Source organism: Ranitomeya imitator, chromosome 1, assembly GCF_032444005.1.
Source record: "Ranitomeya imitator isolate aRanImi1 chromosome 1, aRanImi1.pri, whole genome shotgun sequence".
Classification (NCBI taxonomy): domain Eukaryota; kingdom Metazoa; phylum Chordata; class Amphibia; order Anura; family Dendrobatidae; genus Ranitomeya; species Ranitomeya imitator.
The window spans coordinates 898,033,899-898,052,857 of record NC_091282.1 but is presented as its reverse complement, the minus strand read 5'-3'; the positions used below and the strand labels follow the sequence as shown (position 1 = coordinate 898,052,857).

General features: G+C 46.2%; 1 protein-coding gene across 1 annotated transcript; it reads left to right on the top strand.

Moving 5' to 3' along the window:
• Positions 1-253: 253 nt before the first annotated feature.
• LOC138653581 (uncharacterized) lies at positions 254-2,152 on the top strand. The gene is made up of 2 exons (XM_069743261.1): positions 254-1,067; positions 1,542-2,152. The coding sequence occupies exons 1-2, from the start codon at positions 648-650 to the stop codon at positions 2,067-2,069; spliced, it is 948 nt and encodes a 315-aa protein (XP_069599362.1). The 5' UTR covers positions 254-647; the 3' UTR covers positions 2,070-2,152.
• Positions 2,153-18,959: the final 16,807 nt, after the last annotated feature.

Genomic DNA, 18,959 nt, shown 5'->3' with positions numbered 1-18,959 from the left:
GGCTACAGCGTGGTAGATGGAACTCAGTTTGTTCGGCATGACCGCTTCGTTCCACCGCTGAAGCGATGCGGATGGTACGCTGTTGTGACTGCTTATGACCGGTTGTGTCTGTTGCGCTACAGCGTGGCAGATGGTACAATGTATGGTCACCATGAGCGCTTTGTGTGGCTGCTGTAGGGAAGCGGGCGGTACACTGTTTTGGGTTATGGTGGACTATAGGCGCGGCAGATTGAAGAAGCGATGCGGATGGTACGCTGTTGTGACTGGTCGTGACTGGTCGTGACTGGTGGGCTACAGCGTGGTAGATGGAACTCAGTTTGTTCGGCATGACCGCTTCGTTCCACCGCTGAAGCGATGCGGATGGTACGCTGTTGTGACTGCTTATGACCGGTTGTGTCTGTTGAGTTAGAGCGTGGCAGATGGTACAATGTATGGTCACCATGAGCGCTTTGTGTGGCTGCTGTAGGGAAGCGGGCGGTACACTGTTTTGGGTTATGGTGGACTATAGGCGCGGCAGATGGAAGAAGCGATGGTAGGCATGAGCGCTTTGTGTGGCTGCTGTTGTTAAGCGTTTGGCACACTGGCAAAAGTATTGTTAATAGGACGCTTTGTCAACCATGTAATTTTTTTTTTTAATTACTTTTTAGATGTCAAATCGTGTGGAGTTCATCCGGGATTTCATCGAGATTTATCAGTCTTTTCCCTGCCTCTGGAAAATAAAATCTCCTGAGTATTGTAACAGGGAAAAGAGGAGGGAGGGTTACTTACAGCTCATTGAGCTTTACAATCGTCAGGCACCAGATGAGGCAGCTAACGAAGCAGTTATTAAAAAGAAAATCCAGGCGCTCCGCACGGTCTGGAGGAAGGAGCTGAACAAGGTTCTTCAGACTACAAGGTCCGGAGCTTCCACTGAAGAAGTTTATGTGCCAAAACTGTGGTATTTTGAGCATCTTAATTTTCTGAGGGACCAAGAGGTGCCACGGACTTCAACGTGTCTTCGATTGTTGGCACCTGTGGAACCAATAGTTTCGGAGAACCACGCCGAGCAGGAGTCACAAGGGCAACAAGTAAGTAGCTCTTTGGACGAAAGTTCACCAATGTGTCCTATAATTACATAATTTTTCTCTGCATTTTAGGTTTTATACTTCTGATTATCACATCAGTTTAAAGTTGTTACAAAAACATGTACACATAAGTAACCCTGTTGCAGTCAAGAATTATAAGGGGAACGTAATATGTATGAAATGGAGATATATGTAAACCATACCATCGAAGCAATATAGAAAATAGTATCGCGTCAAGCTGCCGATGTACTCTTGTTGAGACTATTTAGACTATTAAATATTGGTCAGGTTCCCATAGCAGTCAGAACAGTGTAGTTCAAAGTATTCAATAAAAGGGAGGGTTAAAGAATATTACTAAGCATCAAATATATTATAATCTTTTTGTTACCTACTACGAATATATAGTTTGGATGCGGTTATGGTGGTACTACTTTTTGTTGCCGGGTTCATAACTTTTTTTTTTTTTCCCCCCCCCAGGATGACAGTGCGCAGGAGAGTACACTTGACTGTTCACAGGACTGCACAACAACAGATCTAGTGGAGGCTGCACCTGCCAGGAGTCAATCGAGGCAAGTTCAAAGAAAACGGAAAGCCACCTCAGACGCCTCAAATGAACTATTGAGCCTGGCAAAGAAGGTGTTGACAAGAAATGTTAGCCCTGCGTTAGAGGGGTTTGGACACTATGTGGTTGACAAACTGGCAAAAATGGACGACAACCAAAGAATACTAGCAGAGCGTCTGATTCTGGAAGCAGTAAACAAGGGTACTGATGGCGATTTGGACAAGAACACTTGTTTGGTCTCTTCCCGGCCAATACAGCGGACAGAGCCATCAAATTTCAATGGTTGGTCACAGGGTCAGACATCGATGCGACACAATCCTCACGTTTCCCACTTCGGCCAGCCACCCCCTAATAACTCCTACACACCAATACCTTTACATATGGCTTCGCCCATCAGGCACCAAAATTTTCAGCCGGAACAATCGTCGTATCATAATTTGTGATTTCCTAACTACTTTTACATCCCTTTTTTTTTTTTGTCTTGTTAAAATAATGTTTGAAATAAAAGCTTTTATTATACATTCTATCACTACTTTTTGATTGGTGTGTCTCAATCACAGCACTGTATGAGGGAACAAATTAACGTAACAAATTCATGTACAGTTAACTAAAAATAAAAAATCGAATGAAAGTTTAACTAAATCTTTTAATTGGAACAACAAAAAATGGATTATTGGCCCGCCTACAACTGCTGGCACATGTCCCGCAGCTTCTGCAGCTCCTCCATTGCCACATTGTGCTGCTCCTGAATATGTGCCATAGTGTGGAGTAACTTGTCTATGCCGGCTTCAATATCCTCTTTGTTGACAGTGACGAGAGCTGTGGGTCAAAAAACATAACATTAATAACACTGTAGTCTCCCGATGTGTCTTTGCTTCTGTGAATGAAAAAAATTAAAAAAAATAAGCAAAGGGGGGGGGGGGGGGGGAGGGTGGTTGTTTGGGTTGGGGGTGAAAGAGTGGGCCTGCAACAAAATCCAAATAACTTAATTGTGGGAACCTACTAGAATGTTGAGGCACGGAGGGCACTTCTGGATCTGAGTCGCTGTTGAATGCCTCGTGCTGTCGGCGGCGGCGCTGTCTCTTTGCCTCTGTGAAGGAAAAAAAAAAAACAAGGTCTGTCAGCATATATGGCAACAGTGGCTGCCGGGGGAGGGGGGGGTGTTAAGAGGGGACCTGCAACTTAATCCAAATCACATAATTGTGGGAACCTACTAGGATCTGGAGGAGTTGACCCGGAGGGCACAGATCCAGGAGAGGCTGGGCGGGATGCCTCGTGGCGGCGGTGGTGCTGTGTCTTTGACTCTGTGAAGAAAAAAAAAAAAAAAAAATTTTTTTAAAAGTTCTGTTAGCATATATGGCAACACTGGCTGCCGGGGGGGGGGGGGAAGGGGACCAGAAACAAAATCCAAATAACATTTTTGTGGGAACCTACTAGGATCTGGAGGAGTTGACCCGGAGGGCTCCGGGACATTGGACCCTGAGGGCACAGAGCCAGAAGAGGCTGGGCGGGATGCCTCGTGGCGGCGGCGGTGCTGTGTCTTTGCCTCTGTGAAGAAAAAAAAAAAAAAAAAAAATTTTTGAAAAAGGTCTGTTAGCATATATGGCCACACTGGCTGCCGGGGGGGGGAAGGGGACCAGAAACAAAATCCAAATAACATTTTTGTGGGAACCTACTAGGATCTGGAGGAGTTGACCCGGAGGGCTCCGGGACATTGGACCCTGAGGGCACAGAGCCAGAAGAGGCTGGGCGGGATGCCTCGTGGCGGCGGCGGTGCTGTGTCTTTGCCTCTGTGAAGAAAAAAAAAAAAAAAAAAAATTTTTGAAAAAGGTCTGTTAGCATATATGGCCACACTGGCTGCCGGGGGGGGGAAGGGGACCAGAAACAAAATCCAAATAACATTTTTGTGGGAACCTACTAGGATCTGGAGGAGTTGACCCGGAGGGCTCCGGGACATTGGACCCTGAGGGCACAGAGCCAGAAGAGGCTGGGCGGGATGCCTCGTGGCGGCGGCGGTGCTGTGTCTTTGCCTCTGTGAAGAAAAAAAAAAAAAAAAAAATTTTTGAAAAAGGTCTGTTAGCATATATGGCCACACTGGCTGCCGGGGGGGGGAAGGGGACCAGAAACAAAATCCAAATAACATTTTTGTGGGAACCTACTAGGATCTGGAGGAGTTGACCCGGAGGGCTCCGGGACATTGGACCCTGAGGGCACAGAGCCAGAAGAGGCTGGGCGGGATGCCTCGTGGCGGCGGCGGTGCTGTGTCTTTGCCTCTGTGAAGAAAAAAAAAAAAAAAAAAAATTTTTGAAAAAGGTCTGTTAGCATATATGGCCACACTGGCTGCCGGGGGGGGGAAGGGGACCAGAAACAAAATCCAAATAACATTTTTGTGGGAACCTACTAGGATCTGGAGGAGTTGACCCGGAGGGCTCCGGGACATTGGACCCTGAGGGCACAGAGCCAGAAGAGGCTGGGCGGGATGCCTCGTGGCGGCGGTGGTGCTGTGTCTTTGCCTCTGTGAAGGGAAAAAAAAAAAAAAAAGGTCTGTCAGCATATATGGCAACACTGGCTGCCGGGGGGGGGGGGGGGAGGAGGGGACCTGCAACCAAACCCAAATCACATTATTGTGGGAACCTACTAGGATCAGTTGTCTTTGACCCGGAGGGCTCTGGGACTTCAGAGGCGGTGTGTGATGCCTCGTGTCTACGGCGGCGCTGTCTCTTTGCCTCTGTGAAGGAAAAAAAAAGTTCGGTCAGCAGTTAGCTGTGCCACATAGTACTTTTCACCGTTCATACTGTCCCATAGCTGTGGCACATAGTGGCTCTGCAACGTTCAAACTGTCCCATAGCTGTGGCACATAGTGGCTCTGCAACATTCAAACTGTCCCATAGCTGTGGCACATAGTGGCTCTGCAACATTCAAACTGTCCCATAGCAGTGGCACATAGTGGCTCTGCAACGTAGAAACTGTCCCATAGCTGTGGCACATAGTGGCTCTGCAACGTTCAAACTGTCCCATAGCAGTGGCACATAGTGGCTCTGCAACGTTCAAACTGTCCCATAGCAGTGGCACATAGTGGCTCTGCAACGTAGAAACTGTCCCATAGCTGTGGCACATAGTGGCTCTGCAACGTTCAAACTGTCCCATAGCAGTGGCACATAGTGGCTCTGCAACGTTCAAACTGTCCCATAGCAGTGGCACATAGTGGCTCTGCAACGTAGAAACTGTCCCATAGCTGTGGCACATAGTGGCTCTGCAACGTTCAAACTGTCCCATAGCAGTGGCACATAGTGGCTCTGCAACGTAGAAACTGTCCCATAGCTGTGGCACATAGTGGCTCTGCAACGTTCAAACTGTCCCATAGCTGTGGCACATAGTGGCTCTGCAACATTCAAACTGTCCCATAGCTGTCCAACATACTTTTGGGTACCTGAGTACTAACCTCTGCTAATCTCCTGGCGAAGCTCCTGCAGGCGCTCTGGGCTTTTCGACTTGAGATCGCCCCATTTTTTAACAATCTGGGCCTTGGTCCGAGTTATCCCAAACCGCTTCCTGAGGCCCTCAGACACCACACGGACAACTTCCTCCTTGTGCTGGTTGCGGTGCAGCACCATCCCTGTGGTTTCATACTGCATCCTATCCATTGTTCCAATAAGGAACTTGAGCTCTGGGATGCCCATAGGTGGACCACGGCGACTGGCAGCCATTATCACGATGTCAGGGGACAAAAACAAGCTAGGGCAGGCACGCAGGAACGCTGTAACGTCATCACGCCGTCATAGACCACGAGCGTACTTAACGTGCCGCTCCGGCGTTATATAACGATACTTCGAACGGCATTTACTATGTGCGTTCCTTTCTTAACGCTCAGTCGTCACAAATGTGACGCTGTTCATAAACGGCAACGCTATTGCGATGCCAATGGCGCGGCAGGACGGCGGAGCGCAGCTCCTCCTCTGGGCGTTGCTCTTCAGGGTCATTCCATCTAAAATGGCGGCGAGAATGCGTTCTGCTCCTCTGGGGCAGCCAGAACTCCTTTTTTTTATTTCCCAGATGGATGCCATGGATTACGAGGGTCTGGAGAGCCGCCCTGCCCACCCACACATCCACAAGCGAGAAGTGCTTGGACAAATAACAAGAATGATGGAAAGGAGGTTTGGTGTCTGCCGCAGTCAGCTTCAGCTGCGTAAAAAATGGGCTGACCTCCGCTATAAAACGCCACAAATGTTTGCGGAGTTGCGTGCGGAGGCAAGGCGAGGCAAGTACTAGTACTAGCTTTGCTCTGCAGCACTCAACATTTGTGTGTAAACATTGTGATTCTTTACTTTAGGTGTAGAGAGACAGCGGCGGCAAGTCAGACACACCATTGCCACCAGTACCCCATCTTCAGGCACCAGTGGGAGCCCACAGTCCGGGACATCACGTAAGTTCACAATCATTTATTGCATTTTTTTTAACATCACACGGGACATAACAGGGTACCTGAAATATTTGAAGACATTACAGACGCAGTAATGACCCAGCGGCCTACCACACCTCCACCATCTGTTGCGACCATGCACCCTCGCACCCCTGTGAAGTGTGATATAAATTTTATGTTTCAGTATATTGTTAGCTTTGATCTGCTGCACTCTACATGTGTTTTTAAAGATTGCGTTTGTAAACTTTCTGTGTAGAGAGACAGCGGCAGCAACAGGTACCTGCCATTGCCAGCAGCACCACAGCATCCAGCACCAGCGGGAGCCCACAGTCCGTGACGTCACGTAAGTTAACAATCATAGATTACAATTTTTCAACTGCATACGGGACATAAGAGGGTAGCGGAAATATTTGAATACATTACAGACGCAGTAATGACCCAGCGGCCTACCACGCCACCACCAGAGAGCAGACGGCCTCGCACCCCTACACCACCCTCAACACCTCCCTTTCGACACTCCTCTTCCTCCCCCGGGTCGGCGGCATTCTCCCCAGAAGCTAACATACGTAAGTGACCAAAACTGCGAGCGCTTCCCAACGGCGTGTTCCATAGTTAACCAGATCTGTTATTATTTGCTTTTAGGTGCTGCAGCAGTGGCCAGATCGCTGGGATGGGACATTAGCAGCTCTGGTTCTGGCAATGAGGAACCGGCGTCCCTTCTCCGTAAGTATCAAGATAATGCGAGTGGTTTTCTGCTGGATGTCACCATAGACAACCAAAACTGTAAAATATATTAAAATTTACATCGCCCTGTGGTGCCAGACCAAATAGAAATTTACAACACAGAAAATTCGGTCCTGCCCCAGAGGTCGAGATGTATTTTCAGAGGAATCAACGTTGGTTCTCCAACCTCTTCTATCCACAGAAACGGCCACCGTAAGAGAGCTCCTGGCGAGACAATTGCGACTGGAGCGGACAGCAGCGCTCCTGCAGCAGACAGCAGCGCTCCTCCAGAGTCAAGTGGAGCAGCAGGGCGTGACGCTGCGACACCTCTTGGGCAGGAGATAATATTTTTTTTGGTGGGGGGGTTATGTTATATTTTGTTGTAAAATAATTTAAAACCAAGAAGTGTTACAAAAAAAAACAAAAATCTTCGCATTCTTTCTTTAATGTTTACCAAGCTATAAGGGTTAACAGCAACATTGTATAGGCATCACATTTAAAGTTATTTAGCGAGGTTTATATGACAGCAAAGCAAAAAAACAAATTTTTATGTTATACGGCGCGATCCTGCCACGGTACAGCTCCAGAACCATTAAAGTACTGACAGTATTTTTCGCGACAGTCCCTTGCATCGTCTGCCTGTCTGCCAGATCCAAGAGCTTGAAGAGCTGTAAAATTTTCAGGTTGTGTACGCCATTCCCCGGGCACAATATCTCCGGTTCGTGCGTCCACTGCATCAATAAACGAAGGAGGAGAATAGGAGTTCGTATCATGACGTCTCAGGAAATTATGGAGCACACAGCATGCCAAAACCACAATGTCTATAGACGGCAGCTTCAAGTTGATAGCTGTGTGGAACACTCTAAACCGATTTGCCATTATCCCAAAGGCATTTTCAACCACACGACGGGCCCTCGACAACCGGTAATTAAAGATTCTGCGCTCCGGTGTGAGTGTTCTCTGTGCAAATGGCTTCAGCAAATGTGGATGAAGAGGGAAAGCTTCATCAGCGATGAAGACAAAATTTAGGTTTGCTTTTGTGTCTTCATTTAGTGGCAACAGCAGTTCATTGTTCCTCAAGCTTTCCCCAAATGAAGTGTGTTCAAAAACACCACCGTCGGAGACTCGACCATTCATGCCAACATCCACATCGACAAACTCATAGTTTGCATTGACAAGGGCCATGAGGATCACACTGAAATATCCTTTGTAGTTGAAAAAAAATGATCCAGAGTTGGCTGGTTGCGTGATGCGCACATGCTTTCCATCTAATGCACCACCGCAGTTTGGAAACTGCCACAGCTCATCAAAATCGGAACCAATCCTCTTCCAGTCATCCGCCGTCTTGGGAAACTGCAAGATGAGAAGGAAACATGTACAAATTTGGTCAAATATATTATGCACATACACTCTCATGTGGACATCCTACAGCGATTGAGGCGCAGTATGGATTAGTATAACAAAGTCAACAACACAGAGTATGCAGGCAGCCATTTTTTTTACAGATGGCTTCGGTCACTCAGAGGGGGTGCTAAACAATATATCTAAATAATAGAATCAATAAAATTACGTTGGGAGCAGCAAATAAAAAAGGGTGGCGCAGGGTTGGAGCAGCACATATCAGAATGGAGACGCAAAATGGTAGCAGCACATGTCAGAATGGAGGCGCAGGATCACAGCAGCACATGTCTGAATGGGGGCGCAGGATGGGAGCAGCACATGATAGGATGTAGAACATATACCTATAGAAATGCTCGCCATCAGGGCGTAGAACTGGTTCAATAGCTAGTATAATATATCGACATAACACAGCAGCCAAAAAAAAATAGTAGTACCTCCATATAATGCCTTAAGCTCTGCACAATGGCCTCGCATGTCTCCGGAATCACAACGCTCAGGAAAGGTCTGGAAACAGCTGCGGAAAACTGCAAATCCTGAAGAGACCTTCCTGTTGCCAGGAAGCGCAGTGTCACCGCCAACCTTTCCTCCACGGGCACGGCTGCACGCATCGGCGTATCACACCTTTGTATGAGTGGCGTAACAGCAGACAGTATTATTTTGAAGGATTCCTCGGACATCCGAAGGTAGTTTCGGAAATCTTGAGGGTTATTGTCACGTAACTCTCTTATGAGACCCATGTGTGACAATGTGGATCTTTTCTGCAGCCAGCTCCGGGTCCACATGCGACGTTTTCGTTTAGGACGTCTCTCCTCTTGGAGACGTGCTGCCTCAAACACCAGGGCAGCAGCAACAACAGAACTCTCATCGGAAGTGAGCATAGTTCCTAAAAAGAAAACAAACGTACAATAAATACACGTGCTTACAAAACAATGTTCTGACCATTGATCTAATAACTATATATTAGATCTATATGATTAGATCTATATATTAGATCTATATATTGTATCATACAATTATTAGGTTCTGTAGAAGGACGTAGATCTGGGGATTTATTATGATGGAATATAGGCTGAACTGGATGGACAAATGTCTTTTTTCGGCCTTACTAACTATGTTACTATGTTACTATGTATATGTTACTACTGGTATTAAATGGGGCAGTCAACCATCTCGATCTGTAAAAGGATTAATTAATTGGGCCACGCAACAGCTGTGTACCTGAGGTTCTCAGGCCTACCCTACTCAAAGGAACAATCAACCACACTCCAGCGTTTATCCCCGTTGAAGCGCAACATATGCTACGCTGTAGCGTTATACATACCTTTTGCGGTAAAAGTCTAGTAGTTAAAAGTCCAGGGAATCCAGCGAATTTAGGAGTTCTGTTCACAGCACGTGCTACAGAGAGAAATGAATAGCGCGCTCGAGAGCTCCGGTTTTATCCGCTGGGAACAATAGTCCTTTGTCGAATGAGCGCACAGTATTGTACCGCCCAATCAGCACACGGGAGGTGGAGAATTCAGCGCTCCTACGTAGCCAGCTCCTCCGCCCTTTACATCGTATACAATATCGTGCACACCTTTGTCACACCATGCGATCATGCCGCCACAGCGGGACACTAGACGACGAAAGAAAGTTTCAAACGATGTGCTACGACGTACGATTCACAGCGGGGTCCCTGATCGCAGGAGCGTGTCACACGCTGCGATATCGTACCTATATCGCTCGAACGTCACAAATCGTGCCGTCGTAGCGATCTAAATTGCACTGTGTGACGGTACCATAAACCAAAATATGCCACTATCTCTATCAATGCAGCTTGCTTAAGGGAATCATGTAACTGACATGCAAATAAAGGCACTTTGCTCTTTCATGCTGTTTTCTTGCTCTTGAGCTCTATTAATCCCATTAATTGCACATAAAAAGACTGGTAGCAATTCTACAAATGAGTAAACACAGAGATAAATTGTAATGGTGCTAGCACAGCAAATTGGATTCAAGCCCTTTTGTACAATCCCGTTTCATTTGGCCAATTTTATTATCACTGTTACTGGAACAAATCACTTTATTAAACAGACGGGGCTTTTACTAAATCCCTTGTTCTTGTGGGTATTATCACAATGCTGGTCAGTGATTGCCAAAGTCCATAATGCATTGCAGACTCATGTACACACGTTCAGAGCATTTTTATCTTACAACATGGATCATAAATCCAGAAAGCAATTGTCTTTGTCTGATCTGAGTTATATAAAGTGTTTAAATAACTGGCAAGCTATCATTTTTCCTTTTTAAATATTGGTAGAAAGAAGCAAGTCTGAATTTAATGCTGACAACCCTCAAATCATTCAGATGAATCAAGTCAAATAATCTACTTCAAGATATTAATTTTATTTTATATTACATTTTTAGTTTTTTTCCAGTCATGTGAAAAGTCCTCATGGTCCCAAAGGAGGAATTTGGGAAGTATCACTTGTTTTTACTAGAACAGTCCATGATGGAAGTGCTAGCAGAGAGTGACAGAGAAGGTAAACTGAGTCTTTCAGAAGGGAATCTTCTTTGAGTTCACACATACCAGAAAATTTGCAAAATTGATTTGTGGTGGAATTTGCAGCCGGAGTTAAATGCAAACCTTGGACCTTAAGAGCATTTCTTGTCTTTTGACTGTTCACAGTGTTACATGTGATTCAAATATTTGGAATTTAAGGGAATATGACAGTAGGATCAACTCTTATGATCAATCATAGAAAGTTGAATAAAATGATACCATGATAAGTGATCCAACATCTTATTCCAGAGAAATCCACGTTTCTTAATATGTAAATGAGTTGTTAAGATCTACAAAGGTCTCCACTCCAGAGCTTATTCTACATGAAAGAAGGCATTCTCAGTGTGAGACATGGAGATTAAGAGAGCAGACTGTCAGTCATTACATGTCTCAATACTTTGCCTGATATATCTGCTTACAATTTTTCTTTTTCAATCAGTTCTGATGAAGGCTTAATCATTGTCCAAAGCGTCATTTTATGCAGTGGATTGCTTTGTAAGGAACAAATAAACTCAGGATATGTGCTCATGTTGTGGATTTTCCCACGGATCCGCAGCGTTTTTGACTCTGCGGATCTGCAGCAGTTTTCCATGCATTTAACAGTAGCATGTTAACCTATGGAAAACCAAATCCGCTGTGCACATGTTGCGGAAATAAACGCGCGGGAACGCAGAATTGTTTTTTTCGCTGCATGTCAATTCTTTGTGCAGATCTGCAACGTTTCTGCACCCATAGACTTGCATTGAGTCAGGCACATCCGCAGCAAAACCGCAGATGTAAAAAAGATCTGCAGTTTAGCTGCGGGGGAAGCGTTGCAGATCAGGAGGAGGGAGTGTGTGGGAGGAGTGTGTATGTGTATGTGTGTGCGGGTGGGGTCTGCAGGTTGTCTGTGGGTCTGCCGGGGCATCTGCGGGCTGTCTGGGGGAGGGTCTGTGGGTTCTCCTGGGATTTGCGGTGCTGTCTGTAGGTCTTCTGGGGCGGTCTGTGGGCTGTCTGGGTGTGTGCAGCACTGTCCGGCTGTGTGCTTGGTTGTCTGGGTGTGCGTGGGGCTGTCCGGGTGTGTGCAGCGCTGTCCGGGGCTGTCCAGGTGTGTGCGGCGCTGTTCGGGTGTGTGCTGCGCTGTCCGGGTGTGTGCGGTGCTGTACAGATGTGTGTGGGGCTGTCCGGGTGTGTGTGGCGCTGTCTGGGGCTGTCCGGGTGTGTGCAGCGCTGTGCGGCACTGTCCGGGTGTGTGCGGTGCTGTCCGGGTGTGTCCGGCGCGGTCTGTGTGTGTGTGTGCAGGCATCATCCAATGGGACTACAAGTCCCATCGGGCTATGCCTGCTACAGTAATAGTGATGGACACATTAGCCAATAATGGGACAGTAGTAGTCCCATCATCCGGCTAATGTATTGAATGCAAAAAAACACATACAACATACAGTACATACAACATACAGAACATACAAAATATAACATACAGTACATACGACATACAACATATAACATTCAGTACATACAACATACTACAGTACATACAACATACAGTACATACAACATGACATACAGAACATACTACATAGAACATACAGTACATGCAACATACAACAGTATATACAACATATCACATACAGAACATACTACATACAACATACAGTACATACAACATATGACATGCAGTACATACAACATACAACAGTACATACAACATATGGCATACAGTACATGCAACATATGACATACAGAACACACTACATACAACAGTACATACAACATATCACATACAGAACATACTACATACAACATACAGTACATACAACATATGACATGCAGTACATACAACATACAACAGTACATGCAACATATGGCATACAGTACATGCAACATATGACATACAACAGTACATACAACATACAACATATGACATACAGTACATACAACATATGACATACAACAGTACATGCAACATACAACATACAACAGTACATACAACATATGACATACAGTACATACAACATACGACATACAAAACATACAACATATAACATACAGTAACATACTGTACATGCAACATAACATACAACATATAATATACAGTACATACAACATACAACAGTACATACAACATACAGTACATACAACATACAACAAATGCCATACAGAATATACCACATACAACATACAGTATATACAACATACAACATATGACATATAGAACATACAACAGTACATACAACATATGACATACAACAGTACATACAACATATGACATACAGTAGATACAACATACAACAGTACATACAGCATATGACATACAGTACATAAAACATATGACACTCATTGTTAATTGGATTATGGCAGAAAGTGAGTATACGGTTGGCTTATTATTTTTAATTTTTTGCAGGTGATCGAGTATGGTAAGTATGGTGAGATTAAGAATATTAAAATACTGTTTTCTGACTGTGCCTTTTTTTTAACTCTTTCACTACTATTGGATTAGTAATGGATAGGCGTCTTATTGATGCCTCTCCATTATTAACCCGGCTTAATGTCACCTTACAACAGCAAGGTGACATTAACCCATATACCACCGCTACAGGCGAGTGGGAAGAGAGGGGCTAAGTGCCTGAGTTGGCGCATCTTACATATGCACCATTTCTGGGGTGGCTGGGGGTTGGAATTTGTAGGCGGGGGGGGGGCAAATATCCATGGGCCCTCTCTAGGCTATGAATATCAGCCCGCAGCTGTCTGCGTAGCCTTTCCGGCTGTTAAAAATATAGGGGGACCCCACGTCATTTTTTTTTTAGGTCCCCCTATTTTAACACTAGAAGTCCCGGGAATTTCAAGATCCCCCCTGAAGTCCTGAGAGAGGGTCAAATGACCCTCAGTCCATAGTGACACCTTAATTAGCATCCTTTCATTTGTAAATGTGCTCTTGCCTGAGGAATCTGCAGGGGGGATTATCTAAGATAAGAGTGTGTAAACAGAATAATGCAAGCTATTCCTGAGTGTGGGGGTTGCTGCTCACAAGAAAAACCTATTTTGGTTTCTCCCTGAGTGTGGGGGAGAAACCTATTTTGTTCACAGGAAAGAAATCGTCTGGCTACACAATGCCTCGAATGCTCCCTTTTCTGGGAGTAGGAAAACCACTTTTAAAGCCGGAACAGCAGGAACAAGTTTTGGCTTTTCTTGCTGACTCTGCCTCTAGCTCTTTCGCCTCCTCTTCGAAAAGTGCAAAATGTAAAAGCAGCGCGTCGTCAGTGGATGTTCCCCGTCAGGGACAAGTCGCTTCCTTGTGTTCTTCACCCAGAACAACAGAGAAGGATGCGTCAGGCGACACAACGGGTTACTCCATGGAGCTCTTTACACATACCGTGCCTGGGTTAGAAAGGGAAATTGTTAACAGGCCATGTCCATTACATGATGAATCGGACATGGAGTGCACAGATGCACAGCCACAGCCAGATTATTATGCTGTTCCTTTGACTCAGATCACAACATTGCCCTTGCAGTGTACTGAGCCAGAATCTGACCCTGATGAGACTATGGAGCACCGTCACGAACGCTATAGCACCAGCTTACACGGTGACACAGAGGAAGGTGCACAGGACATAGAAGATGAGGTCATAGATGACCCAGTTGTTGACCCCGATTGGCAGCCATTGGGAGAACAGGGTGCAGCCGGCAGTAGCTCTGAAGCGGAGGAGGAGTAGCTGCAGCAGGCATCAACAGCGCAACAGGTTCCATCTGGCAGGCCCGTATCTAGCCAAAAACGTGTGGCAAAACCAAAAACAGTTGTAGGACAGCGTGGCCATCCGGTTAAAGTAGCTCAGTGTGCAATGCCTGAAAAGGTATCCGATAGTAGGAAGAGTGCAGTCTGGCATTTTTTTTTACCAAGATCCAAATGATCAGTGCAAAGTCATCTGTAAGAAATGCTCAAGGACCTTCAGCAGAGGTCAGAATGTTAAAAATCTAAATACAAGTTGCATGTATAGACATTTAACCACCATGCACTTGCAAGCCAGGACTAACTACCAAACGTCCCTTAACGTTGTTGCACCCTCTCACAATGAAGCTAGTCAGCAACACTACATCCCTTCCCTCACTGTAAGCTCACCATTTACCACACCACCTGCAGTAAATGTGGAGGTTTCGTCGCAAGGCCAAAGCAGTCAGGGAATCCCCAGGCTCATGGTAGGAAACACTGTATGTAGGGCAACAGCAAGAATACCATCACCAACCCTCTCTCAGTCTGCCATGTCCACCGGCACCCCAACTAGTTCCACCATATACAGCTCTCCAGTCCAGCTCACCCTACATCCGCGTACACAGGGTTTGAACGCCCACATTGCTAGACTAATCTCGTTAGAGATGATGCCCTACCAGTTAGTTGAAAGCGAAGCTTTCAAAGCCCTGATGGACTACGCTGTACCACGCTACGAGCTACCCAGTCGACACTTCTTTTCGAGAAAAGCCATCCCAGCCCTCCACCAGCATGTAAAAGACCGCATTGTCCATGCACTCAGGCAATCTGTGAGTAGAAAGGTGCACCTGACAACAGATGCATGGACCAGTAGGCATGGCCAGGTGCGTTACGTCTCCATCACGGCACACTGGGTTAATGTGGTGGATGCAGGGTCCACAGGGGACAGCAATATTGGGACAGTTCTGCCTAGCCCATGGTCTATGAAACAGTTGGCTGTAGGCATTCGCCCCCCTCCTCCTCCTCCTTCTCGTCCTCCAGCAAAAGTGAGAGCTCATCCACAGACTGCAGTCGCACAACCACTCCATCCGCAGCTGCCACTGTTGCACACGAGGTGTCCCATTATGGAACAGCTAGTGGCAAGTGTCAGCAGGCTGTATTGGCAATGAAGTGTTTGGGCGACAACACACACACCGCGGAAGTTCTGTCCGAGTTCTTGCAGCAAGAAACTCAGTTATGGCTGGGCACTGTACATCTTGAGGCAGGCAAGGTAGTGAGTGATAACGGAAGGAACTTTATGTCTGCCATAGCCCTTTCACAACTGAAACACATTCCTTGCCTTGCTCACACCTTAAACCTGGTGGTGCAGTGCTTCCTGAAAAGTTATCCGGGGTTACCCGACCTGCTCCTCAAGGTGCGCAGACTTTGCTCGCACATCCGCCATTCGCCCGTACACTCCAGCCGTATGCAGAACCATCAGCCATCTTTGAACCTTCCCCAGCATCGGAGGAGGATGATGGGGACGAGCGTTTTTTGGATGAGGAAGCTTCTCAGGGGGCAATAGAAACTGCTGGCGTTGCAAGGCCAGGTTCAGGGTTTTTGAGGGAGACAAGTGACGTTGATTTGCCCGAAAATGCTCCTCAACCCAGCACAAGCAGTGATTTGACAACTGGAACATTGGCCCACATGACAGATTATGCCTTGCGTATTCTCAAAAGGGACCCACGCATTATAAAAATGATGACCGATGACGATTACTGGTTGGCCTGCCTCCTGGATCCACGCTATAAATGGAAATTACAAAATATCATGCCACATGAGAACCTTGAACAAATCTTGGCAACCAAACAAGCAACTCTTGTAGACCGTTTGATTCAGGCATTCCCAGCACACAGCGCCGGTGATGGTTCTCACACGAGCTGCAGGGGGCAACAGGGCAGAGGTGTTAGAGGTGCACAAATCAGAAGTGGCATTGGACAGAGTGGTTTTCTGACCAGGTTGTGGAGTGATTTTGCAATGACCGCAAACAGGACAGGTACTGCCGCATCAATTCAAAGTGACAGGAGACAACATTTGTCCAGTATGGTTACAAACTATTTTTCCTCCCTTATCGATGTTCTCCCTCAACCGTCATTCCCATTTGATTACTGGGCATCCAAAATAGACACCTGGCCTGAATTGGCCCAATATGCATTGCAGGAGCTTGCTTGCCCAGCAGCTAGTGTGCTATCAGAAAGAGTATTCAGTGCTGCTGGTTCAATACTAACCGAAAAAAGGACTTGTCTGGCTACCCAAAATGTAGATGATCTAACCTTCATTAAAATGAACCACTCATGGATTTCTAATTATTTTGCCCCACCTTTCCCGGCTGACATCTAGCTTTCCTGTAAAAAGGTCTTGCTTTCGGACAGGTCTTACTGTTCCAATCTCATATTTAGCAGCTGCTGTATGTCCAGCATATGACATGTTTACACCTCCCTAAATGGGCTGACTTCCCCCACGGGGCCGTGGTCGTCACTTGGCGCAAGCACCCGTGAGAGTGCTGTTTGTCTGAAGAGGTGGGTGTGCCCACTTTTGGGCGACGGCACTGGCACTGGGTCCCTCATACTACAATGAAGTGTCTCTGGCGGTAGTGGTGCGCACCCAACATCAGACACACCGCTGTAACATGAGGGGCCCTGGGCCAGTACCGCCAGCCACGAGAGAGTGTCGAGAGAGATGCTAGTTGAAATATTCAGGGGCCCTGTCCTACATTTACACCAGTAAATACTTTGCGCCAAATAACAATGTCAGAAAGTCAACAGAGGAGCCCACCCCTGTACCTAAGTATACCACCTTTTTTTCTTTTTTTTTTGGTTGAGAGACATCAACACCTATTTATTATTTTGGAGTACTAACTGTGTCAGACACTACTTCCAATTGTCCTCCGCTGACCACACCAATGCTGCCTGTGTACCCCTGTAACATAATCGAACCTACATTGAGCCTATTTTTTTATTTTAGGCCTACTAAGTCTGTCTGCGGTCCATCCTTCAAATTATCTTCCGCTAACCACACCAATGCTGCCTGTGCACCCCTGCAACATAATTGAACCTGCATTGAGCCTATTTTTTATTTTAGGCCTACTAAGTCTGTCTGCAGTCCATCCTTCAAATTGTCCTCCGCTGACCACACCAATGCTGCCTGTGCACCCCTGCAACATAATTGAACGTGCATTGAGCCTATTTTTTATTTTAGGCCTACTAAGTCTATCTGCGGTCCATCCTTCAAATTGTCCTCCGCTGACCATAACAATGCTGCCTGTGTACCCATGTAACCTTTTTTAAACCTGCAGCGAGCAAACTTTGTGGTGTAAGGTCTACTAGCAGTGTCTGTCTGCTCCACTCAATACAGCTGTCCTCCTCTTAAAAAAAGTGAGCTGCAATTGTCAGGTTTTCAGCCTGTCGGAATTTTAAAAGTGCATTGGGGCCACAAGGTTGGTTGGGGTCTACAAACTGTGTCTGCAGCTCCAAGGTGTTCTCCAGGTTGCCTTTCCTTAGCTTTAATTTTGAGACTCTCGTTAAGTAGTTGTTCATATAACACTACATTAGGCCTACAAGTTGGGTTTGGGTTCTAGAAACGGTGTCTGCCGCTCCAAGGTATTCTCCACGTTGCCTTTTCTTAGCTTCAATTTTGAGACTCTCGTTAAGTAGTTGTTCATATAACACTACATTAGGCCTACAAGTTGGGTTTGGGTTCTAGAAACGGTGTCTGCCGCTCCAAGGTATTCTCCACGTTGCCTTTCCTTAGCTTCAATTTTGAGGCTCTCGTTAAGTAGTTGGTAATATAACACTGCATTAGGCCTACAAGTTGGGTTTGGGTTCTAGAAACGGTGTCTGTCGCTCCAAGGTATTCTCCTGGTTGCCTTTCCTTAGCTTCAATTTTGAGACTCTCGTTAAGTAGTTGTTCATATAACACTACATTAGGCCTACAAGTTGGGTTTGGGTTCTAGAAACGGTGTCTGCCGCTCCAAGGTGTTCTCCACGTTGCCTTTCCTTAGCTTCAATTTTGAGGCTCTCGTTAAGTAGTTGTTTATCTAACACTGCATTAGGCCAACAAGTTGGGTTTGGGTTCTAGAAACGGTGTCTGCCGCTCCACGGTGTTCTCCAGGTTGCCTTTCCTTACTTTCCTTAACTTCAATTTTGAGGCTCTCGTTAAGTATTTGTTAATATAACACTGCATTAGGCCTACAAGTTGGGTTTGGGTTCTAGAAACGGTGTCTGCCGCTCCAAGGTGTTCTCCACGTTGCCTTTCCTTAGCTTCAATTTTGAGGCTCTCGTTAAGTAGTTGGTAATATAACACTGCATTAGGCCTACAAGTTGGGTTTGGGTTCTAGAAACGGTGTCTGCCGCTCCAAGGTATTCTCCTAGTTGTCTTTCCTTAGCTTCAATTTTGAGACTCTCGTTAAGTAGTTGTTCATATAACACTACATTAGGCCTACAAGTTGGGTTTGGGTTCTAGAAACGGTGTCTGCCGCTCCAAGGTGTTCTCCACGTTGCCTTTCCTTAGCTTCAATTTTGAGGCTC